Below are 24,024 nucleotides of genomic sequence, written 5' to 3'. Positions count from 1 at the left end.
GATCGTGTTATTCTCATCTTTCGTGGTTGTTGTTGTTCTGCTTCGACCTTTATCGTTGTAGCTGATGATGGTGCTTCAATCGCAGCTTCCGCTGTGACTGTCGATAATGGGGCCTCAATTGTGGCTGATGATGGTGGTGCTTTAATCGTGACTGTTGACGATGGTGCGTGAGTCGTGGCTGAAGATGATGGTGCGTCAACCGTAGCTGATAACGATGGTGTTTCATTCGTAACTGATGATGGTGGTGTATCAATCGTGACAGCTGACGATGCTTCATCAATCGTGGCAGCAGTAGTAATGATAGTTTGTGGTACTACCAATCTACGTTCTGGTGATGGTGCAGCAATAGCAGTTGATGATGATGGTGCATCAATCGTGATCATTCGAGTTGTAGTAGTTGTAGTAACAATAATTTGTGGTACAACTAATTTACGTTCTGCTGGCCAAGCTACATCAAACCCAGGGCGGGGCCGAGAGTTCAAGACATCAATACGTTCCCAGTCTACTACATCGTCTGCCAATGCGAGATCAAGTCCCGCAATGGGTGGTTCTACGATGCAGACTGTTGTTGTTTGCGATGACCTTTTAAGCTTGATTTTCACTGGCGCAGGTGGCGGTGGTCTCGATGGCGAAATCGTTTCGGATGAGTTGGGAGCGTACTCATACAAGCCAACCGTTTCGTCATAGTGATAGATACGTGGTCGAGCAGGTGTAGCGTGTGCGAGTACCATTTCTGCAGAGTCGTTGGTAGTTACTGGTGATAATGCTCGTGTTATGGGATGATGCGATGCAAAGACTGACAGGAATGGGTCTGCTTCGAGTATATTGTCCTATATGTGAGTTGATCAGTTGGTTATATTTGATGATAGCGGCGTGATTGATCCCATTCACATTTTCATCGTTCTGAAGTGTTTAGCTACTGATCTTACCATGGATGATCGATAGTCCATTGTACATATGATTCAATAATTGACTTAAAAGCTCCTATAACTCAAATTGTTGGTAAATGTTCGAATTGACTGGGCCACAGCACAGGAAACGTGTACATGTAGAGAACGGTGAAAGAGAGCTTAAAATTCATATAAGATGGTGAATAATGCTTCTCCGTCCTCCATCACAAAAATCATGCGAAGTGACTGCGATTGTTGGTCATTCGATTCATTGGAAGCCGAGCTATGTCATGAACCGTTCGCTCTAGGCGTCCATGATGTACTCACTTGTCTCATAAATATAATACAATTTCCGTAATTGTTCCTGGTCTTCCCCATTTTGCTACAAGCGAATTGTTGATTGCCGACGTGATTTTCTTTTGGATTTCCGCACAAAGCGTGCATTTCGCTACAAATCTTGAGGCAACTAGCTATGCAATGTGGGACGCGTTTTTACATACTTTTAAGACTTCTAAGTTACTTCTACAAGTCTATAAATGCCTACTTACAACTCGCTTTTATTTCAAGAGATCTACATTCCTTTCATCTATAAACTGAACTTTAACTCCATTACATTTCCTTGTTGCCATTTCTTCCTAATTTCTGTTTGTTTGCGACTTTGTGCTTTTTGTAAACACCTCAATGTTTAAACCAGCAATTAGCTCCAAAGCGACAATGGCCATTTTCGTGAAACAAACGGCATGCAACTACAGGAACATGAATATTTCCTCCCCGGTCACGTTTGGCAGCATGAGAATGCTCGTCTTCGTCCTCGTAATCTTGAGCCCTTTTTCGAGAGACTGGTGGGACATCTGCATCACGATGCTTGTCATGAAGCCATCGATCCTCACTAAAAGTCAATTGCTCAACTATGATGGACTGGTGTTTTTTGGACATCAAATGTAAAGAGACACAAACGAGGACTTACTGTTCACTACGACCTATACCAGTATCTTTACTACGACTCTCCTTTGGATAATCATCATCGTCTCGACGATCATAATCACGTTCAACACGATCAGTATCACGACGTTCATAATCTCCTTTACTATCTTTGGTTTGGTAACGCCCATTAATTGGGAATGTGCGGTTCAACCACACTGCGGCGTTCAAGGCACCTAGAGATATCAGCACGTTAATTCATTTAATTATACAATGGAGATGCGGAGCTGATACCAAAGCACTCACAGTCTTTTGCTGGATGACTGCCGCCGCAGGTCATGCATTTGTGACTAACTGTGCAAGAAGATCGTTCGCAACTGCCAGTTGCTTGATAATATAAACACCTGCAACAAAATATTATGACTTCAGTCCCCTAATCCTCAAAGATCATGCGTCACTCTATAAGCACACTCATACCATTTATGGGAGTCGAGTTTACCGTCTACATAGTGTCCATACTTTGATTTGTATCGAGGACATTCCATAAGACCGTGAATGCCGGCCTATATAAGCCAGAAGTGAGAAGTGAGTTGTCATCGAAAAGGAAGCTTTTCATTCCAGCCTTTCAACCTCCCAACTTCAAAGACGAGTGCCCACAGCATACCTGACAAAACAGACAAACATGAAGGAAATCACAAACTCGAATGGTACAAGAATCACGTTGAAAGTTCATACTAACCAAAGAAAAGGCAAATCAGTACAGGCCGGTCTTGGTATTGCGAGCTTTGAACAAACAATAAACGTATACGAACCAAATATTTGGTTTTTTACAAGGCGAAAAGGAATGTCCTACAGACTTGCAGTACGAGCATGCATGGATCAAGCTGCACGAACCATCACACGACGATTCGTTATACAAGCTACAAATACGCTCATTTGGGATTTGTACGTGTACACTGTCTAGTGCTTGATGTAGTGGTGTTACTTGTCGTAGTGTCTGTTGCTGCTGCTGTAAACCTGGTTGCTGCGGTTGTCCTCCTATTCCACTTAGGTAATTAAACGGTATCAGTGTCTTTGGCGTTGACATTGCCGAGTTATTGTTGGGTGTCATTGGTTGGCCGTTACCAGAGTATGTTCGTGGATCTCGACTGGCGTTATTGTTGCCATTGTTCATTATACTGGGGTCGTATTCGGCTTTTAGCATGGGATTATTATTATTGCTATTACCGCTGTTATTGTTGTTTCCGTTGTAACTCATTAACTCGGTTTCAAGGTTTGCTTTCAGGTTTCTTAACGATTGTAATTGCTTTTCTAATTGTTCTTGTTCACCGTCCAAATGACTTAAATTACCACTGATTGTTGCCATTTCCGCTTCGAGTTGGTTTTTTCGTACGGTTAAGACTTTGTTGGTTGTTTGTACGTCAGACATGCGTGTCATCGTGTTTACAAGCTCTTTTTCAATTACTTCGCGAGTTCGTATTCCTGCGAGTGGTGGTGTTGCCATACCTGAGAGGTATGGTTGCTGTTGTTGAGGAGGAGGAGGAGCACCACCAGCAGCAAGGCCTGGTAGATACTGCTGTACATAGTTATTAAATCCAGGGTTTTGTTGCATGAATGCCATAACGACTTCGGGACTTATGTTGCTTGCAGCTGTTGCTTGTGTATTTTGCAGTGATGCCAGCATTGACGACAACCCATTTGGCATTGCATTGTTATTGCTGTTATTGCTCATATTCGTCAGTGTTGTTAGCATGCTGTTGGCGATGTTTGGTTGACTTGGATTTTGCTGGCTTAATGCAGCTGCTCTTTGTTGTGCTAAAGCCAGTGTCAGCGTGGACGATAACGGCATCTGTTGGGAGTTTTGTGCCATGTTTTTCTATTCTATAATAATCTTTGGCTTGATAAGCTCAACTTTTTCAAAAACAAAGTGTGATGCCCATAAGCATCAATAAACTGGCAACAAAGGACAAACCTGGAAAACCTTACTTTTGCTAAAATAACATTCGGCTCTCCTTAGACTGTCCACCGAGCCTCTTTTTCTCTGTCAGCCCATGAGGACGTCGTTGGGGTTTTGACTTTTGAGAAACAAGAAACAGGCACCTCCGCCATGACGTGAGTTACGCGTCACCATCCGCTCCCCATTACACGCAAAACACGTTTTAATATAATTAATATAGTGTTTACATTTATACTATTAAGCTTATGTAAACATATCATCTTAACAACCCTTATTGGTTCATTTGATCGCAACAAACGGCACTCCATCAACATCCTCATCATCATCGTCCTCTCCAACAGGCTTAAAGTTATTGAGAGCACCCGACGTATTGGTACCGCTAGCCATATCCATCGGAATACCATCAACATCCTCATCATCTCCACCCTCAACAGGAGCAAATGCACCGTAAGCATGAGAGATCGCAGGCTGTTTACTACCACCAAGCACACCATAATCATCAACACTCTCATCCAATCCATAAGCACCAGTATGAGATTCCCGTTGCTGTTGAAGTCTCTCAGCAAGACTGTCTTCAACGGAAGCTTTGCTACTAGATTCACTGAATTTGGCCTTTAGACTCTGTATATAGTCACTAGAGAATATAAGCCAGGTTTCCCATACTCCCAAGATACTTATAACGGCTCGACGCATCTGTTCAGCTCGTAACCGTGCCGATATGGTTTGCCAAACACTAGCTAGATGCTCAAATACGGGTGCTAGGCGAGTCTCGAATGCATTTCTAAACTTCCATACATTCGGTAATGGGGTTCCTGAATTATGTAAGACATCCGATACGAGATATAGTCGAGCAATCTTGTTTGGGAAGACTGGTGTGGCTGGGATGACAAGAGAGCTTACTATTATATCGGCAATCTCATCTGCTGCATCTGCATGATCTATACAAAACACCATGGCTCTAGCTATCGTGCCTCGTTCGAATGTAAGCCGACGTAAATGAGCTTCTAGACGGACTCTATGGGTGCGTGATAGTGTTCCCTTGGCTATGCCTGGGACGGGTTTACGTCTTTTGACACCATCGCGACCCTCTGAAGCATCTGATTCATCAGACAAATCATCCAAGTCGATAGCCTATAAGCAAATGGTTGATGACGTGAGCGGTTTGTCAACATACAGCGGTTATTTCTTGGTCTTTTTTCGCGTCCTGGTCGGCAAATGCCTAAAGTCTGAAAACGGGATCCTGCTCTTTTGTATCATGCCTTACCGAATCATCAAAGGGAATCTCAGGAGGTGTCCAAACAGGCCCTTCATCAAACATTTGGAAGGTCTCGGTTGGCCACACGTTCTTGGCATCTCCTTGAAGTATGGAATAGAGTCTCCAGCGATAGTATATATGCTCTGCGCTCTAACAACCCAAAATAAAAGACTTAGTACTGGAGACGATTACGTTTTGTGCAACTTTCACACTCACATCATTCTGAAACAAGAATGCAAACTTTGGATTTTGCAATTCCCGATCCATAATCATGGCTTCAAACATGGGACCATGTTTAATCACTCGTTCAACCATACGATGGATAAGCATAACAATCTCATCATCATTGGGGCGAGAGACTCTGACTTCGGGACGTTTGTTTTGGGTCATTGTCGTTCCCGATGCGAATACTTTTGATGCTGATGGTAGCTGGGCATTGAATGGTAATCCTGTTTTCATTGTGGTTCCTGTTGTCTTTCCGTGAACTAATTGTGCAAGGTAAGTACCAGCAAAACAGCACAGTTTCGAATGGACGGTCCGTACCATAAATAGGCTGTGCAGGCAACGGTATAGGTTTACCCCACCCCAATTTGATTTGAAAGCCAGACACTTCTCTCCCGTCACATTCCTTCAATGCTGTAGCAGCGTCTTGTCGAGTCATGAATGACACAAATCCAGTATTTCGACCACGATCAATCTCCACTTGTGTTCGTGGATGCATGATTTTGATGGAAGCGATCGGTCCATACACAGCAAAGAGTTTACATAGATCTTCTTCGGTCGTGATTGGGTTGATATTACCAATGTATAAATTTGTCGTATGCGGGTCTCCTGTATCGTGCGAACCTTGACCGTCTTCGAATGCTAAGGAAGAGATAGTTAGTACGAGTCCAGTATGATTTTTGACTTGTCTCACCTGCATACAGGGCCATAGGTGCATCTATTACAACAAAAGAAGGAGATCGCGGATGAGTCATCATGTTCATTGACCATATGTTTGCTTATAGACATTACCAGCTCCAGACAGTCGAGCATGCTTATGTCGTAATCTAACATCCCTATCTTCTTGTTCCTTCTTCAGCTCTTCAAGAAAGGTATCAAGATCTCGTTTTCTACCCAAGCGAGGAGCATCCATTGTCTTTTCCTCAACCTGTTCCCAAAAGCAGCAGCAAATAGGTGAGACCCACTAATCACGTATGATTCTTTGTAGCAAATATTTAATAGACTACTTGTTCTTTTGCAGGCTCGACAATATTTGAAGCAGCCGAGACGAATCGTTGTTGTGGTCGATATAGAGTCTTTGGAGCAGGAGGAGCAGTAGCCATTTGATGAACATCTTCAGGTTGATATAAGGGAGTTGGTTGGATTGTGCTTCCTTTCACCCAAGTCTTGGGTCCTGTCTTTGAAGTATCAAAAGTAGCGACGAATTCAGAGTACACTTGTCCGAGCTCTTCTTCATCTCTCTAATATTTTAAATACAATTTTGATGAGTTTGACCGTCTTCATATTTGTTTGGTGCCAATGTTTGATAGCCCAATGCTCAAATGTTGGAATCGAGATGCTTGAATGCCCACCAATCTCCGAGCTTCTTCCTCCTCTTTTTGCTTTTGCTTTGGAGTCTTCTTCTCTAGTGGCTGAATATAGTGATGGGATATTAGTACTGAGCTTCATTCATGGTCAAATTCAAATTGTGATTTCTTTGTTCATCCACAGCACATAGGAAAGAGTTGCTAACTCGCATCGATAAATTGTTGGATTGCCACGTACTTTGAATGGTCTAGACATTGCGAGTCTCTCTTTCTTATATAGGGATGGCCTCAACTCCTGGGGAAAACGATGTTTTGGAAACCGATCGAGGAGAGCTGGATCAAAGACACGGAGTGCAGGACTTAGATGAATGGAAACATGATCCGGATACTGATACATATATCCATGTCGCGTCCGGGTGGCATTGGAATCGTGAAAAGGGCTACTTTTTCCCAACATCAGATCCAGACACACCAGCTGCTCCTGCTGATCGTGAGGAAGGAGAGATTGACGAGGACGATTCTGCTCCTACGTCATATCCATATTCAAATGAATATGAATACGATCCTGATAGTAAGAAAAGTAGTAACGTCTGGCAGCAATATGAACAGGAAGCACCACCCACAGCGGCCATCCCAGAATCTGATCTATCCATGAAACTAGTGGTTGTCAAATCGAGCATATTGGAAGTAGATTCTATTGCTCTAGTAGATGGGTCTGGTATGACTATTGGACGTGATAAAGATGTTACGCAGCAACGGCTACGGATTGCTGATATGAGCTGCTCGAGATTCCATGCCACTATATATGTCGATAATCCGGATATGGAGGAAGCCTTCTTTATAGTAGATAACGGCAGTCAACATGGAACTTTTGTGAATGCGACGAGGCTGTCGCCATCCAAAGTACAGTGCAAAAGCATAAGAACGCAGGGAAAAGGCCTATCATATTGATGACCAATTCTGACTATATCTTCTTTCTCTGGTATTATAACAGGTAGCTTCTCAGCCTGTGGTATTGAGACACGGTGATCTCATCGACATCGCAGACACAACAACACTCCAAGTACACATACATGCGAAATGGAGTTGCAATCAATGTGCCGTAACGTCTGCCACTAAAATACTTGAAACTCGGCACACCGCCACTATAACGCCAGCAACATCAACAATAGCCGCACTTATAGACACGTCACTGACAGCATCAGAACAAACAAAACAAGAGCGGAAACGGAAACATCACGAAGAGCTCGACCGTCTCAAATCCACTCTTTTGGGTACCGATAAAAAGAAGAAAAAGGCCAATTCGACTACTGATTCACAACAGTATAGAGATAGAGCTGCGATTCGTCGTGAGCGAGATCGTGGGATGGATGACAAGCCTTTTTCATTACCTGATAGTGGAATTGTTACGTCTGCATCGGATATCCCAAAATCTGTAAGACGTAGTGAGCCAGAGGTCGCTAGCACGAGTATGCCTGTCGTAGCTCCGACAGCTAGTCGGATGATGCAAAAGATGGGGTGGCAAGAGGGTAAAGGTTTGGGAAGAGACAATCAAGGAGTCGTTGAGCCCATCAAGCCTGTGACGTTTGGGAAAACGGGGATTGGATTTGGTAAATAGGAGCTACTATGAGTTATGAAGGCAAAGTACTGTAAAAATGCATACTGTAAATAGTGCACAAGAATGGAAAGCCTTGGTATATAGCACAATCGAACTACGCAAATGCCAGTTGTTATATTTCGTTTGGGGTTTACAAAATGTGTTGGTTTGTACTGGTGTGATCGACTTCTATGGCCGACTTCAGTCCGGAGAGCACTTTCTTGTGTGCGGGATACAAGCCTTTGCACAGCAATTGAACTAGAGAGAGATGGTGTCCCACGATACTCGTCTCAGACAATGGGCAAAAAACAGGTATGGGAAACAGCAAACGGCAGTCAGTCGGGTACCTTGTCGAAATCTCTGAATGGGCAGAGAGTCAATCCATAGCATTTAAGTTGGTTGTGATGATTGGGGAATTGGCGGAACTGTAGACTCTTTCGGAGAGGTTGTTGGTCGAGATTCTTGATCCCTGTCTCCGAATTGTAAGAGATGTGCGCAGATAACGAGAATAACAGGTAAACGGCACAAAAATCAGGAGTGAATTGTCAATCCAGAGGCCAAGGTGCCCAAACCAACACCACCGTCAAACTTCTTCCGTCGAAAACCACGGATTTGTGTATCATCAAAGTAATGGTAAACAACAGCCTCGTACTCTTCCATAGTGACTTCTAGTACGAATTAAACGTTAGAGTACCCGAATTCTCGTGGAATGAACCTCGACTTTAGTTCATCCAAGTAAGTGCTCAAAACATTCAGCAGAAAATTGACTGTTCGCACTAGAAATCACATACCCTCATAGCATATAAGAATTCGACAGCAAAGATGTCTTTAGATCCCCTTCTTCCTAAACTCCTTTTCTCGTCAGTTGTAGTTTGCGTCCTCGTCAGAAATCCGCACAGTTTCTACTGAGGAATTTTACCAGTACGTAGTTGTCAACTTTTGCCACATTTGAACATTTCATTACTACACTACCGTATGCCTACTGCAGGCGGCATCTTCTTTTTCTGCTGATCAAAATTGTTTGACATCAGATATGATAAATAACTGCTTTAAACTAGTCCTATTAGGGTTGATAATAATAATGATTTCTATCAGAATCATGCTTTCTTCCCGGCAAGATCCAATTGACCGTGGTTGACAATGTCTCGAAATCCTCCTTGTTATGAACGGAGGTTTAACGGGTCTCACTCAAAGTTTTGACACTATCCTCGGAAGGTGACTTTGAAAGAAGGAAGATTGCAGCAACTGCGCAATTGGTAAAGATATGAATGTCGAGATTAGTGTTTTTGGTATTGACGGTCAAATCAGTTACTTACGACTTTGGCTCAAGTCATCAACATTCCTTCACTTGCCGACGCATTAAGCATCAGCATGTATCTAAGGCTAACAAGCTGACTGTGAAAATGTTGTAGTGGCGAGGAGGATCAAGTGCAGCTCTTATCAGTGATGAGAAATAATGCTTTTCGATCTTTGAACCACAAGAAACAGTGAGTTTAGACCATCGTAACAATCTAGAGAGCTGAAGTTACGTCTAGGTATAGTAGAAGCTCGTGTTGGCTCTGTGTCTCGTCACGAACCTGGCAGAATGAACAGGTCGAGTGGCAGTGCGGGGGCAGTGTGAAGCCATTGCTTGTTACGAGTTTTTCAACTAGAGAAATATTATAAGACTCCTCTTTAGTTGATAAGGCTTCATTTGGGCATCGATTCACTACTTTTTCAAAGGTTTGTGGGTGTGTGTTTGGAAACGTGTAAAAGATCAGGTCTAGCACTCCACTTCGTAAAAAGACGTCATAATGGTTGTGTCTAGCACACATAGGTTTAGGGTTGGCATCTGTGGCCTTGTTTGCTTACGGCTTCATCCAATATTGGGTGTCTTTTTTTCATTTTCCTTTCGTTTCGTGCTTGACAACGTATTTCCAAGTCTTTTCAAAGCGCATTTCAAAGAATCAAGCATAGACGATGGCAGTAAATAGTAGCAAAGTAGCAGCCGACTTTACGGGTATCTTTACAAGCCCAACGCTGTCCGACATCAGCTCATTCTCACATGTAGTTGGTCGTCTCTTTCCGTTATCAGTCAAAGAAGTCGACTACGGAAAGATTATAGATGGTATAGCACTGTGTTTGGTCCATCAGTCTTGCGATAGTGCTCTGATAACAGCTCAATAAAATGGATTCTTGCGTCTCTTGAACCGTTTCGAGGCCAAAGACTTGGCCAAAATCAAACATCGCAGAAGCCCCAGAATCGTCACTACTGCCACCATACAATACTCATGGTAGTAATAATGGCAATAATAGCGGTAATAACACCAGTAACAACCACATCCCATTGCCCACCCCATCATACTCGTCTGGAACCATCGCAAAGAGCCATATTCATCGGACGGATCCCACACAGATAGAAAACAGAACAGCTGGCTGTCGTAGCACCATCAACTCAACCGCCACCAACCCCATACTAGTCCGGTGTTGGCAACACCACGACCAGCAGTGCCTCCCAAGTCGTTTGTCCCTGAGCAGGCGTTAACCACACTAGCTCGTCATCGTGGGACTGCTAATTTAAGGCTTCTGACTAGAGAAAATGCTGATCGAGTGTTTACCGATCACAAACCCTTAGATACATACTACAGAGTAGCACCACCCACAGCAACGATCAACATAAAAGAGCTTATGGTACAGGATTACCGAGAGTCCCGAAGCCTGTCCATTGCTGGTCTTGTGCAAAACCTGGACAAAGCAAATATTAGAGTCGTCGGTGGTCATAGTATAGTGACGAATGGAGCCCTCTATTACCTTATCGAAATCTCTGAATGAAAACCACCTCGTGATCGCACGTGCAATCCAATCCGTTCAAGATGCCAGGTAGCACCGTCTGCCAGATGAGTCTTGGAAAAGCTGAGATTGGTGGACACTGTTTGGGCGCAAAAGCGTTAAGATACAGCGAAAAAGAGCCCCAACCATCCAGGTATGAGATTTGCTCTTACATTCATAGTGTCTGTGAGCGAATTCGTTCATGATCTCGTGCAAGAGACTCTCCGAATGAGGAGAGAGAGGGGGTCGAACAGAGCTAGCGACTATGAGAGACATTTAGGATGAAAAAGGCTACACTTCAATAACAGAGATAAGGTTTACTTTCCCTCTGTTAAGTGGTAAAGTAGGAGTCTAATCCAGTCGTATAGCACCAAATTCTAGGTATCGAGAACAGCTCAATAAAGCCATTCTTTACGTATTTCCCTTCTTTTGCTTGTTTTTCTTGCCTCTATCACCACTGTCAACAAAGGCCGTACATTTGACGGCCTCATCTTCTTTGCATCATAAACACGAGCAATGGCAGAGTACGTGCTTTCCATCTGTGGGGCCAACGACACCACGTTCCATGATTACGTCTAAGGCACGTTGATATTGTGAGAAGAACATTCTCCAATCTTCGCAACATCCGAGTTTCCGCTTCATCTTTCGGCTTTTAAAGTCATCGCCTAGAGGCTATTATATGTTGAAAGGAATCAAATCACTGCGGAGCGACATTGTGCTCCTACAATAAGTTCTGGATTTTTTTGGTTGGAAGTTCATAGCAAAGAAAATATTACTTACGCGAATGAGGTAAATTGGTTTCGAAACTTGCCTTGAATGATCTAGACCTTGCAAGGATCCTGTTGTTATAAGTAATGGCCTCAACTCCTGGTGAAAAAGATGTTGTGAAGTGCAAGGGATAGAGCTTGACCAAACACGCGGAACGCAAGACTTGAAAGAGTTGAAACTGTCTCATAAATCCATGTACCGTCCGTCAGCCTACACAGGAATATAAGGCAACCTTGCACACAGTATAATCGAACTTTTGAGAATTTGAATTGCTATTTTTCGTCGAGTTTACAAAACAACACATATTTTGTGCTGGGTGTGGCTGACTTGAGGTTCGCTCTTTATGCCCTTTCGTTCTTTAATAGCTCGTTGGCAAACCCAACATACCAAACTCGTTCCTTGTTATCAGCCTCTCCCATCCATTTCTTGCATAGCACATTGTACTCGTCTTCGGTCAAGTTGATCTTTAGTCCAGATAGCACTTGACGGAATTGTGTGTGGGATACGAAGCCTGTGCATAGCTATTAGAGACAAAAGAGAGATTGTGTTAGGAACAGAGCATCGCGATTCAGTCTCGCAAGGGTTGCAAAAATATTGTGGCTTTGCGTTGAATGTATGGTTGTTTTTGGCTTTACCTTATCGAAATCTCTGAATGTTCGTAGAGACAAACCACCTCTTAATTGCAAGTGAGATCCCATTTGTTCCAAGATCTTGTGAAGCATCTTTTCTTCATCGTCTGTCAGGTTGGCCTTTGTGATGCCAGAATTGGTTGAAACTGTGGTGTGTTTGGGAGGGGCTGTTGGTCGAGATTCTAAATCTCTATCTCCAAATTCTAGAGAATAAGCCGGTGAGGCAACCGACTAAAAGAGCTGCTACAAGGGGGTAGGATTGCTATTGCAAAGGTCAACATACCTAAATCAACATCCTCTTCAAATTTCTTCCAGCGACAACTACGAACTCGTGTATCATCGACATAGTGATCAGCAATAGACTCGTATTCATCCATGGTGAAGTCCAATGCCAAAGAATTCACTCCTCGAATGAATTCGTCTCGTGGAATGGAGCCCGATCGTAATTTATCAAAGTCACTAAACAAGTCACTGATTCGGATTCGTTTGAGTGCGACTTGTTGAAGAACGCGATCAAACAAGGTCTTGAATGCTGAAGTTGGTTGGTCAGCTGTGACTTCAGGTTTTACGAATGAGGTGTATGATGGTCCGCTCTTCATTTGGCGAGCTTTTGGGTGCTTGTAAGCTGGATTTTACGAACGCGACAAGGAAAAGTGAGTTGCAAAAAAGGCAACGCCAGGTCAGACAACGAAATGCATCAAGTTGACTGTATACACATACCATCAGGATCAACATTCTTAACAAACTCCATATAATTAACCTTGTTGCGTCCACGATCCTCATACTTTTTCAAGAGAATGTGCAAATCTTCGTCGGAAACATCCATTCTCATGGTGGACAAGAGTCGTGAAAAGTGGGATCGAGTGACTCGACCGACAGATCCCAAAGACTTGTCAAAGTCTTTGAAGAAGGGGATGAGATTCATGTTCATCTCATGGACGAGAGCACGGAAACGGGTGATGATGACTTGGAAACGGGCTTCCTCTTCGGGTTGGAGTTCGTTGCAGCCCTACAAACACAAAAATTTAGAGATAGAAGACTCACACCAAAGAAGGTCATTTCCTTCAACCTGTTGCCTCCTACCTTCAGTAAGAAGTCTCTAGATGGTGGTGTTACATTCAACAATGGGTTGCTTTCGATATCAGGGTTGGTGAATACTATGTGCGTAAGTAATGTAAGTCTATCAGAGGAACAAAAATACGAAAATAAGCAGCGTTGTGATGCAAACCTGTTTCAATCGATGAGCAGAACTTTCGATACCACACTCGACCCTCACTATCGCCATATCTTCCCAAAAGAGGGGAAATATCCTGCTGTTCCAGCGGAATTTCACTCTGTCTTAATCCAGCTCTAAACTGAGCTTCCGTCACAGTCCCCGAATTCAATCGGTCAAAATCTCTAAAGAAATCAATCAACCGAATGCGTTCCTGATAAACGCACTTCTTGATTTGAGATTCGACTTCATCCGTCGTGATTTTGCCCTGATCGTGTTTTTCGGTGAAGATCTCTTCAGTTCCGACAGGGATGTGTTCGGAATTATCTACTAGTCTGGCAACAAGGGTTGCGTGATCTGGTCTTGGACGACGAGTCTTGCGGTTTACATCATTCACGAGTTTGAAATAGTTGCATTCTTCTAGTACTTCGTCGCTGTATTGCGAGATAAGGAGGTCTTCTTCTTCCATTGAGAGGAGATTTGGTGGGATTCCACGTAGCATTTGATTGTAAGTTACGTAGCCGTTGTGGTGCTTGTCAAAGTCTTTGAAGAAGGACTTTACGTCACCTGTTTGGTACGAAAAGAGTAAGCATGATGCTTTAAAAAGCGGACATGCACATCAAGCATTGAACTCTGCTCTTACATCCATGGTGCTTGCAGTATGAACGGATTCGTTCAATAATCTCGTGCAAGACACTCTCAGAATGAGGGGATAGAGGAGGTCGAACAGGTCCAACGACTATGAGAGTTACTAATCGTTAAAGAAGCACCATTGAAATAGCTGTATACGATTCAATGTACCTTCGTCGATTGGTGGGATTGCCTGCGTAGGTGTTTGATCCAGACGTTTAGCACCAAACACTAAAATCGAGAAAAATATCAGCACAGACACTCCAATGCCATGATACAGCTTGTTTTAGCTCTCGGCTGACATTACCTCTATCAATGCTATCAACAAAAGTAGTCCACTTGACAGTCCCATCACCCTTCGCATCATAGAAACGAGCTAGAGCAGTGTACTCGCTTTCCATCAAGGGGCTTACGACGCCACGATCCATGATTGCACCCAAAGCACGTCGAAATTGCGAGACGGTGACAAACCCAGATCTCAGTTTGTCAAAGTCTGCGAATAATGGCGAAACACGTATACGAGCAGCAAACACGCGTGCACGTAGCTTGTTTTCGATCGATTGGACGAGTTGGACATCAGGCTTTGGGGTGTGCTGTATGAGTGAAATGGGTGAGCATCAAAGTTCCACGTCACAAACTCAGAAGAACTAGAATTTTACCTCGACTCGTCTGAGGTTGGAAAGCGATGTAGCTGGAGCCATGTTTCAATTGCGATGCTCGAAAAATTAACCTGCCAACTTTCTTGTGTGTGTAAATGTTTGCACCAAAGTTTGGGAATCTTGATCCAACAAGATATTTCCGACGAGGTTAGGAAGAGACCATCATCCACCACCTTGTTTCTGCGGGGGTTTTAGAGCTTGAGATTGGAGTCGACGAATGTGCTTTAAGAGGAGAATGGAGGCAATTTGGTTTCATGTGTGGAATTGTGTCAAGGCTCCCGTCATTTCAGAGAGAGGAAGGGAGATGCAGGTCGGTGAATGGCAGGTGAGCATGACGAGCCTCCGTTCTCTATCTCAAAACGAGCGACCGGTAGATCGTTTGACAGCTGGCATGTGCTATTTGGTAAATCAACTTCAGAAGTAAGCTTGATGAAATCACGAAAACTGACCAGCAAAATACGTGAATTTCGTGGTCAATAGAATAATTCACGTGTAACAACGTGTCAGTCGCGTCCAGTTTCCCAATACAGGAGGTTGTCCTCTCTCGTCGTTTGTTCGACCTTTGTTTTCCAAACGGGCACGCAAGCATGTCGATACCGATTAACGTTCCCCCGGCTTCGAGCTCTTACACGGGCGGAAGCTCTGGGAGAATCCGTTTAACTAGGATTGGAGGCTTCCCGAGTCGCGCCAGTCCATCGCATCATGTTTCTTTGCTCGAAGGTAAACTCAAGTCTAAAGCTGCTGCAAAGACATTCAAGACTCGGCTAGGAACTTCATTCCATGAGAGCATACATCTAAATCTGATCATTACACCGTTTATTCAGATGAGGCTACTCTTGCTACACTTACATCTTCGCAAATTCGTGAGGTCGGTTCTTGAACGGATATTACTCCTTGATATCGTCCTGGACCAAACATCGAGCTCAGTCAATTATACATTCTGACATCTTTTCACTACTAGCAAACACTCTCGCATACTTTCAAGGAGCTTACGCTGTCCAGGTAAACCTTGTTGGCTTGAAAACGAGCTCGTGTGAAAACCCCCCCAAAGCTTAAGACTTTATCGCTAAAACACACTCATTCGATCTATTCATTCAGCTCATTGTTACGTTCAAGTCGAGCAAACAGAAGCCCTCATATCGACTTGGGTGGATCTCCAGCTGATCCAAGCGAACTACGACATCGTGCTTCAAGAAGTATCGATGGATCAACTATAGAGAATCGCCGTAGAGATACTCTGGACAATGACTCATCCATATCGCTATACCAGCAACAGCAGCAGCAACGACAGAAACCACCAAAGATCGACACATTCGATCCCCCGATACTCTTTAGATCAGATACGGAGACACCTGCTGATCTAACACCAGAAGACGACGAACCACTCTCGCCCGAGTCTACGCATACTACCACTCCCCACTCAAACGCCACTGTACATATACCCCAAACAACAACACCATCATCATATACCAATTACAGTGCAATCCAACAACTGACGAGGTCATTTCAACAACAACAGCAGGCAGATGCTTCATCAGCTTCGAATCGAACATCACTACTCCCATTACCAGGATCTGTACCTAGTGATTATACAGATATGGACGAAACGGAAAAATACGACGGCTCGGTGGATGGTGTTTCAGTAGTAGAAAATGGTGATTTACGACGACCACCTGGTGAACTAGGAATAACCATTCCTGCTGCTGTATTAGATGAACGTACTCCGTTGTTGAGTGCTGGATCTAGAGCTAGTGCGGATGTTACTCCGACAGAATGGTTTTACGATCAGTTGACCTTCTTGGCAAGTCATGGGCCTCGAGATGTCATGTCGGTATCTGTGACCGGATTGAAATCAATACCTGCTGTGATATTGGGTCTCTTGCTTAATGTATTGGATGCTATGGTAAGGGCTTATAAGTATTCTTTGAATCGTGCAGAATCTTTTAGCTTTTCTTTGGCTGACACGCCACCAACCACACGATTTTTTTTTAAACACATTCCTCTCCATAGTCTTATGGTATCATTGTATTTCCTGCATCTGATATGCGAATGCCTGCTTCTGCCACGCATAGTGGTATCAGCATGTTTCTGGCATCATCAATAATTGCACAACTCGTATATACATTTGGTGGATCAGGATTCAAGGGAGTGAACGGAAGTATGATGATTGAAGTGATGCCATTCCTGGTATGTGGTGGCTGCTCTAAAATCGGAATCATACCTTTTTCAAACAAGTTTTCTCGTCACGTTTCACCAGCACATAATGGTTCGAACTATTGAATCCAAAATCGCACCTGGAGATGGACAGCAACATGAGCTCATGGCCACTATAATGGTCGCATATGCCATGTCTACTATATGCACTGGTCTCGCCTTCCTCCTGCTTGGTCACTTCAAACTTGGCGCAGTGATTCAGTTCTTCCCTCGTCACATCCTAGTAGGATGCATTGGTGGAATAGGTCTATTTCTCGTCCAAACAGGCGTCGAAGTCACAACCGCCATCAAACCTTCGTTCGCATGGGAATATATCAAAGAAATATGTATGCCTTCTGCATTGAAACTATGGGGGACTGCATTCTTGCTAGCGATGGGTCTCAAACTTGTACAGAAACGATTCGATCACCCATTGTTTGTGCCTGCTTTTTATATGTGTGTACCGCTAGCATTTTATGCTATAGTGGCCATGCTGGGAGTGCCATTAGATAAATTAAGACATGATGGATGGTTGTTTGATCTACCTGCTGGTGGAGAAGGATCTTTCTCGACTTTCTGGACGTATTATGATTTCGGGGCTACGAGATGGGACTGCTTGCCTGGTATGTTTTGACGTTGCAGACACGTAGAATCCTGGCAAAAGTGTGGTTTTTGCTCACATCAACTCCGTCTCTTGTATTAGACGTATTGCCCACCATGCTGGCACTGACATTCTTTGGTGTTCTTCATGTTCCAATCAATGGTGAGCAATTTATGTGCAAAAAAGAACGTACTAAAGTGAAACGTTATGTTTGTACTATCATACTGATCATCACTCCATAGTCCCTGCTTTGGCCGTCTCGACTCATCAAGATGTAGATACTAATCGCGAACTCATTGGCCACGGCATATCAAACTTGCTATCGGGATTAGCTGGAACAACCCAAAACTATCTCGTCTACTCAAATTCAGTGCTCTTCTACCGCAGTGGTGGTAACTCGCGCATTGCCGAATTCTTGCTGGTTATTGGGACTGTTGGTATATGGATTGCTGGAGGATCAATAGTGGGATATGTTCCAACTGTAGTCGTGGGCAGTCTCATCTTCCACCTTGGTATGGATTTGCTGAAGGAGTCGTTGTGGGATAGTTATTGGGTTGGCATACATCCGTTAGAGTATCTGAGTAAGTCGTTGTTGTGTTTTTGACGAGTATGGTTTTCAAGCAACAAAAGAATAATATTAGAATAACTCAATGCATTTGATAGCCATTGTATTGATTGTTGCTACTATGGGTATATTCGGCTTCACTGAAGGAATTGTTGCGTACGTATCGTTTAGTCTTGTTGGTTTACGACTCCAGTATATCTGTGTTGGCATTTTTTAACAACTAACCACCAACTCCAACAATCTTCAATTTTTAGCGGCATCTTGTTTGCTTGTATTTTTTTCACTGTAATGTATGCACGCAAGAGAGTCATTAGAGCTGATTACAGTGGAAAGGAGTTGAGATCTACTGTACATCGACTCTATGTACATCAAAAGTTCCTGGATAAAGTTGGGGTGCAAATACGGGTACTGAAATTGCAAGGATTTATCTTCTTTGGATCTATCAATCAGGTATGAGTGATAATTGCCATCGTGCTTCAACGTGGTAGTGGAAAAGTCTCGAAAAGGATCATTTGATCCCTGCAGATATTTTTTCTTCCTTGCCTCCAAATCGTCTAACTTCTCTCTGTGGCGCATGTAGTTAGACGAGCATCTACGAAGAATGCTAAGAGGTCGCTCCAAAGTACGATTTGTAGTCCTAGACTTTGGATTGATTTCAGATATCGATTACTCTGCCATGGAGGCCTTCCTTCGAATCAAAAGAACGCTTCGAGAAAGGAATACACATCTAGTGTTTTGTGGTCTTGGTACTATAGGAAAGGAATTGGCTAATGTCGGAGTAAGTTCTGGTGCTATTGCCATGATAGAGCGGAATCTCAGATATTTTTTCATCAACAAGGTTGTTGATCGTGATGATGGTGACTGGGTTCACGTATTCGGAACACTGAATGGAGCTCTAGAATGGTGTGAAAACGTCCTCCTTGCTGCATACTACAAACGAACAGAACGAGCCAGGAGAGAATTATTGCGAAAAGCTCAAGAATCAAATACGATGGCACCTCGAGCTGCTTCGCCTATACCTGTTGGTGGTGATCTCCTCAAACGAGCTGACTCTTTCGTGAGCTACTCGTTGGCTCATGCATCACCACGACAAGCTGCCGTGTATGAAGCTGCTGGAGAAGTTGTCTCAGGTAGAATACATTTCTCGATTTTCAAGTGTTTTTGTTTGTTGGAAAGTCTGAAACTGAAAGCTTTTCTGTTTAGCTGATCCACATGTGGGAGCACATCTAGAGAACGAGATACATCCCGTCGCACTCCTCATCCAAGCATTCGCTCAAGTGCCAGAAAACTTACAAATTGCTCTGGAAAGGCTGTCAGTTCATTTTGAACGAACAGCTGTTGGTCCAGGCACGATAATGTGGGAACCGAATGATGAGGCCATGGAGATATATGTGGTTGAAACTGGAGAACTCTTGATGGAATATGTTGAGGTTGATCGAGGAGAAGCCAAAGTGCTAGAGTAAGTCATCATGTCATGCATCTAGGATATACCCCCGTCTTTGTCCAGTTTCGACGCCCATGCTTTCGCGTCTTAGCTTCTTGTCTAATCCAGTTTATCTGTATCTTTCTAGGACTTGCATTCCAGGAGTAATGATTGGAGAATTAGAAATGTTTGCTGGACGACCTCGAACATCGAGACTTGTATCTGGTGAAACTGGAGCCGTGTTGTGGATGTTACGGCGTAGCACTTATGAAGCTGTTTGTGAAGCTGAACCAGCTATGGCATTAAGCTTTGTTAAATTGGCGTTAGGATTTGATGGAGTGGTAAGCTCTTGCTTTAATTTGTACACCCATTTTTTTGTGTTGTTAACGGGTTTTTATTTTTTTAGCGCTACTACAATGTAGTATCTCATGCCTTCCATGCCATGGATTAAAAAGTAATTTTTTTTCGTTCGCATTATTTGTTCTATATTGCTGATGTTTCAAATATAAAGGCTCATCTTTAGTTACGTCTTTTTCGACTTTACTCATCAATTGCGCGAATACAACAAAAAACGCTAACAGCAAATGAAACAAGAGCTTCTTACTCGCGTACAGCCAACCAAACATGCATATTTGTATACATTTTCTCTGTTTTCTACTAGAATTACAAAGTCACTACAATAACTGCACCATGTTTATCTGCTTATGTATATTGTGATAAATAAGCGACTGCTAGACTTTGCAATAACAACGAGCTCAATTCTCCTATGGAAAGGTCTCATATGGCAGTTTTCCACCAGTAGCTTTAGCAACTACTTCCTGATCAATCGCTTTGGTCTTGAAGCGGATCGTAAATCCAAGATGAGATACAAGCACATACCCTTTGACTTCATGTACCATATACTGATGACAATCAGCCCTTTCATCACGAGGGCATCCGTCATCACACAATCCTTTTGATCCAACCTCTTCATCCACGGGCGGTCTGTAAGTACGTAATGATATTGATACGAGGTGGTTCAACTTTGATTCCCAATCGGCCAAGAGCTGGGTTAAGGTTTTGAGTACGTGTTGCATTGTGGTGATGATGTTGGTGTCGTGGACGATATGCTTTTCAAGGTACTTTTTGACTCAGGTACCATGACATTCCAAGATATATTCGTGGATGCAGTCGTTGTGTAGCACCCCACTAATGTGTGCGTGAGATATGACGTGGCGTAGAATATGGGTGCAAAGAGCTTCTCGGTCAAATATTTTGTCTATTAAAGCGCGAATGCGATCCAAGCCTTCAGAAAACTAGCTCAGAGGGGAAAAGAATGAAAATATTGAACCTACTTGAGCGGGAGGTGGCATCGAAAAGCACCCAGAATCCACTTACTATTGACTATTAAGTTGCAGTTCATGTGATGTACTATTAAGCGACACAGGGAGTCTGCGACCACGTAATTTCAAACCATTCATGACATGTCGGTCAACCGAAACGACAGAGCAGCCTGAAGACTTACATGCAAGTGTCTTAAATCTTCGAATTGGAATCTCTCTGTTTCTTATGTACATGCACGCCATGATGTGCAGCAAGGCAAAGTATGTGTTTCTTCGACGTTGAAACTTCATGTCGACCATACCAGTCATAATGAGAGGCGAGTACACAACAAACAACGGGGCGCAGCAAGGTTGTGAAAGCTACATTCTTATTGTGTATTGCTGGTTCGAGACTGCTTGAGCTCAACTCACGGTGTGTACCTAAACATGTGCAAACCTAAATACTAAGAGACTAAGCTGACAGGGTATCTGAATGACTGTGGTACTAAGGAAAGGTCTCATATTCGAGATCTCCGAGAAGATTGTTGGTGATGGCTTCTTGATCTGCTGCTTTTGCCTTGTATCGTAGCGTGAATCCAGGGTGGGAAATCAACATGAAGCCTCTCACTTCATGAATGACGTCTAAATGGCAAGGTGCATTTGGATCACAAGCTATTGATGAGGATGGCTGAGCTATTTACGTACTTGCGAGAATAAGCCATAGACTCACCACAATATTCTTCGCATTCTCCCTTTGATCCAACTTCCTTGTCTTTCGGATAACGATAAGTTCGTAAGCTAAGACAAACTACCGAGTTCTTCAATGACTCCCAGTGTACTAGCAATGCATTCAATGTCTGTGGTAAAAGATCCTTGACCACCTTATATCCCTTATAAAGATCCACCTCTTCCTTTTGTAAGAATACTTTAACGACCGACCTGTTTGGATTTAATGGCCGACGTTCAAGTATATAATCCTTAACATCGTTTTTTGCAAATACGACGCTAAGATGTGCATGTGGTGATACGAGCCTCTCGATGTACTCTACGAGAGAAGCCTGTGTCTTGAAGGTTTCGTCGATAACCTCTCTCATTCGTTCAGATGCTTCGGCGGGTGATATGGGTGGGGGCATACATATTTTCTTGCTACTTGCATTAATACTTATGTTATTGACAATCATACGTGTTGCCAGTGATTGTGGGAGGAGTTTCATGGGTGAAGTTGCAGTAGTTTGTGGCCGTCGATTGTCGAGCCTTACACCTATAAACTTGTCCCCCCAAAATGTACCATTCATACCTCGTATTGCAGCATCTGCTTCGTTGGGTTCTGAGAATGACATGAAGCAGTATCTGCCACTCGGGCGAGATCTTGCACTAGGAGGCATACCAAAGCACAAAATGTTTCCATACTTGGCGAATCGTTCTCGTACGTCTAATTCATCGATCTCATCAGGTAAACCATCAACTACGAAAAGAAAACCCCTCTCGGTTTGTTGTAAGGTGAGCCGAGTCTCATATGGGATTAAACTAAGGGTATCATACCGAATCTAGTTGAGCCAACGTGAGTAGGATCGCTGCGTGATTTCCCAAAGAAATGACGCTTTCACTTACATTGACGACCTATGACGATCAGGAAATGGCATAATCCAGTCCGCGAACGACTGCTTAACAGTTTCAAGCTTGGAGCTATTCGCAAAATTATGGTTATTTGCCTAGAACAAGAAGAGAGTTGCATGTTAAATTGCACTGCAATCCCATACGTTGTTCGAACTGCTTCCAGAAATTGATCCTTTGGTTCCCGATTCTTCTCAACCCGCAACACCCTCTCTACAGCGACATTGAATCCGTTCATAGACTTTATAGCAGCGAATGCCTGGGCTGATCTTTGGAAGTGTATGACTCCAAAACCTCGATGCCTGATGGTTGCTCTGGCGATTGGATCTGGCCGTGCTCTAACCAATGTAATGACTCCGTATTTGCTAAAAAGTTGCATTAAATGGAACAAGTCCATTTCGAATGGTATCCCCCCTACAAAGCTAGTGAAGAAAAGAAGTTTGTTAGCATTCTGACTATATGTACAAATTGTATTCCACCAGAGGGCCTTCACTAGCATTTTGACATCTTGATGTTGATGCAGGGGCTTTAACTTAGACAACGAGGAGAAATCCTTACATAGATGTTTCTTGTGCTTCTGAAATTCGCAGCTTTGAAGGATTCCTCCATAGTTGAAAGGTGGCCATGGTACACGTCAATACAAAGGTGTGACTTTATGTTTGGTCCAACGAAGCGACCAGGCGAGTGCATCCAAGAGCTACCAAACGACGGCCGCTACAAGCTCTCTACAAGCTTCACATGCACACTAGATTTAATTGTCCGTAAGCGTTTGTTAGCTAAGTTCGAATGGGGCGCGTCGGACGAACGCAAGCTTAAGCACTACTGGCCTCAGACACGCGAAGAAACTGGTTTGTTCCATCCAAAACACGCCGAAAACAATGACTCGATGCCATGTGCCATCTTGACCTACAAAGTGCCCACAGAGATTAAAATTCAGCAGATTTTAAACGCACACTGAGAAAACAAGCGAATTCCGTATGCTAATAGTAATTTATGCAGTAATAACGAACTCCCTTCCATGGAAACACCTCATAGGCTCACTTTCCACCACAAGCTTCGGCAACACTTTCTTGTCGCTGCTTTTCGCTGTGAACCTAACTGTGAATCCAGGATGAAATACGATCACGTCATCATGGCATGTTGCGCTGTCGATGCATGGGCATCCGCCGTCAGACCTCGCTTTTGATCCAACCTCGTCGCTCACAGGCTCATCAAGACACCAAGCCCGGGGGTTTTCGAACGTGATCCCTGCTTAGGCTATAAAACTGATAAAAAAAGTTGTTAAATTCCCTACATTTGACGTCACGTTCCTGCTATTTTCGACCCTACATTCCAAAAATCCCCTTCAAACAATTCCCCAATCATGGCGCACCGTGTGATTGCAACTTTAATAGAGTTGTTGGACCCCAACGAAACTTTGCATCGTGTCGTATTATGGTGGATCCGCCTGATTTCGCAAGTCTTTCGAGTT

General features: G+C 43.5%; 4 protein-coding genes across 4 annotated transcripts; 1 reads left to right on the top strand and 3 right to left on the bottom strand.

Annotated features, from left to right (window-relative positions):
- Positions 1-4,047: 4,047 nt before the first annotated feature.
- SmJEL517_g05890 (uncharacterized protein) lies at positions 4,048-6,808 on the bottom strand (the record flags this gene model as incomplete). Its single annotated transcript, XM_031171816.1, has 9 exons — positions 4,048-4,899; positions 5,033-5,173; positions 5,240-5,508; positions 5,567-5,887; positions 5,940-5,963; positions 6,038-6,173; positions 6,253-6,486; positions 6,598-6,657; positions 6,791-6,808. 9 exons carry the CDS (start codon positions 6,806-6,808, stop codon positions 4,048-4,050), a joined length of 2,055 nt encoding a protein of 684 aa, XP_031022230.1.
- A 5,258-nt stretch (positions 6,809-12,066) lies between these two features.
- On the bottom strand, positions 12,067-14,898 carry SmJEL517_g05889 (uncharacterized protein; the record flags this gene model as incomplete). The annotated part of the gene is made up of 10 exons (XM_031171815.1): positions 12,067-12,246; positions 12,361-12,557; positions 12,638-12,979; positions 13,075-13,363; positions 13,438-13,511; positions 13,583-14,134; positions 14,211-14,306; positions 14,369-14,428; positions 14,505-14,790; positions 14,857-14,898. The coding sequence occupies 10 exons, from the start codon at positions 14,896-14,898 to the stop codon at positions 12,067-12,069; spliced, it is 2,118 nt and encodes a 705-aa protein (XP_031022209.1).
- Positions 14,899-15,443: 545 nt separating this feature from the next.
- SmJEL517_g05888 (uncharacterized protein) lies at positions 15,444-20,089 on the top strand (the record flags this gene model as incomplete). Its single annotated transcript, XM_031171814.1, has 14 exons — positions 15,444-15,719; positions 15,818-15,858; positions 15,955-16,759; positions 16,867-17,043; positions 17,114-17,672; positions 17,753-17,812; positions 17,893-18,231; positions 18,314-18,371; positions 18,470-18,665; positions 18,796-18,993; positions 19,054-19,345; positions 19,419-19,674; positions 19,787-19,979; positions 20,045-20,089. The coding sequence occupies 14 exons, from the start codon at positions 15,444-15,446 to the stop codon at positions 20,087-20,089; spliced, it is 3,495 nt and encodes a 1,164-aa protein (XP_031022208.1).
- A 1,355-nt stretch (positions 20,090-21,444) lies between these two features.
- Positions 21,445-23,179, bottom strand: SmJEL517_g05887 (uncharacterized protein; the record flags this gene model as incomplete). The annotated part of the gene is made up of 5 exons (XM_031171813.1): positions 21,445-21,581; positions 21,670-22,466; positions 22,551-22,625; positions 22,700-22,975; positions 23,112-23,179. The coding sequence occupies 5 exons, from the start codon at positions 23,177-23,179 to the stop codon at positions 21,445-21,447; spliced, it is 1,353 nt and encodes a 450-aa protein (XP_031022217.1).
- Between the last annotated feature and the right edge of the window lie 845 nt (positions 23,180-24,024).

Source organism: Synchytrium microbalum, assembly GCF_006535985.1.
Source record: "Synchytrium microbalum strain JEL517 chromosome Unknown SmJEL517_scf0063, whole genome shotgun sequence".
NCBI classification, from domain to species: domain Eukaryota; kingdom Fungi; phylum Chytridiomycota; class Chytridiomycetes; order Synchytriales; family Synchytriaceae; genus Synchytrium; species Synchytrium microbalum.
Note: the sequence above shows the minus strand (reverse complement) of the source record. Positions and strands in the feature narration are given on the sequence as shown.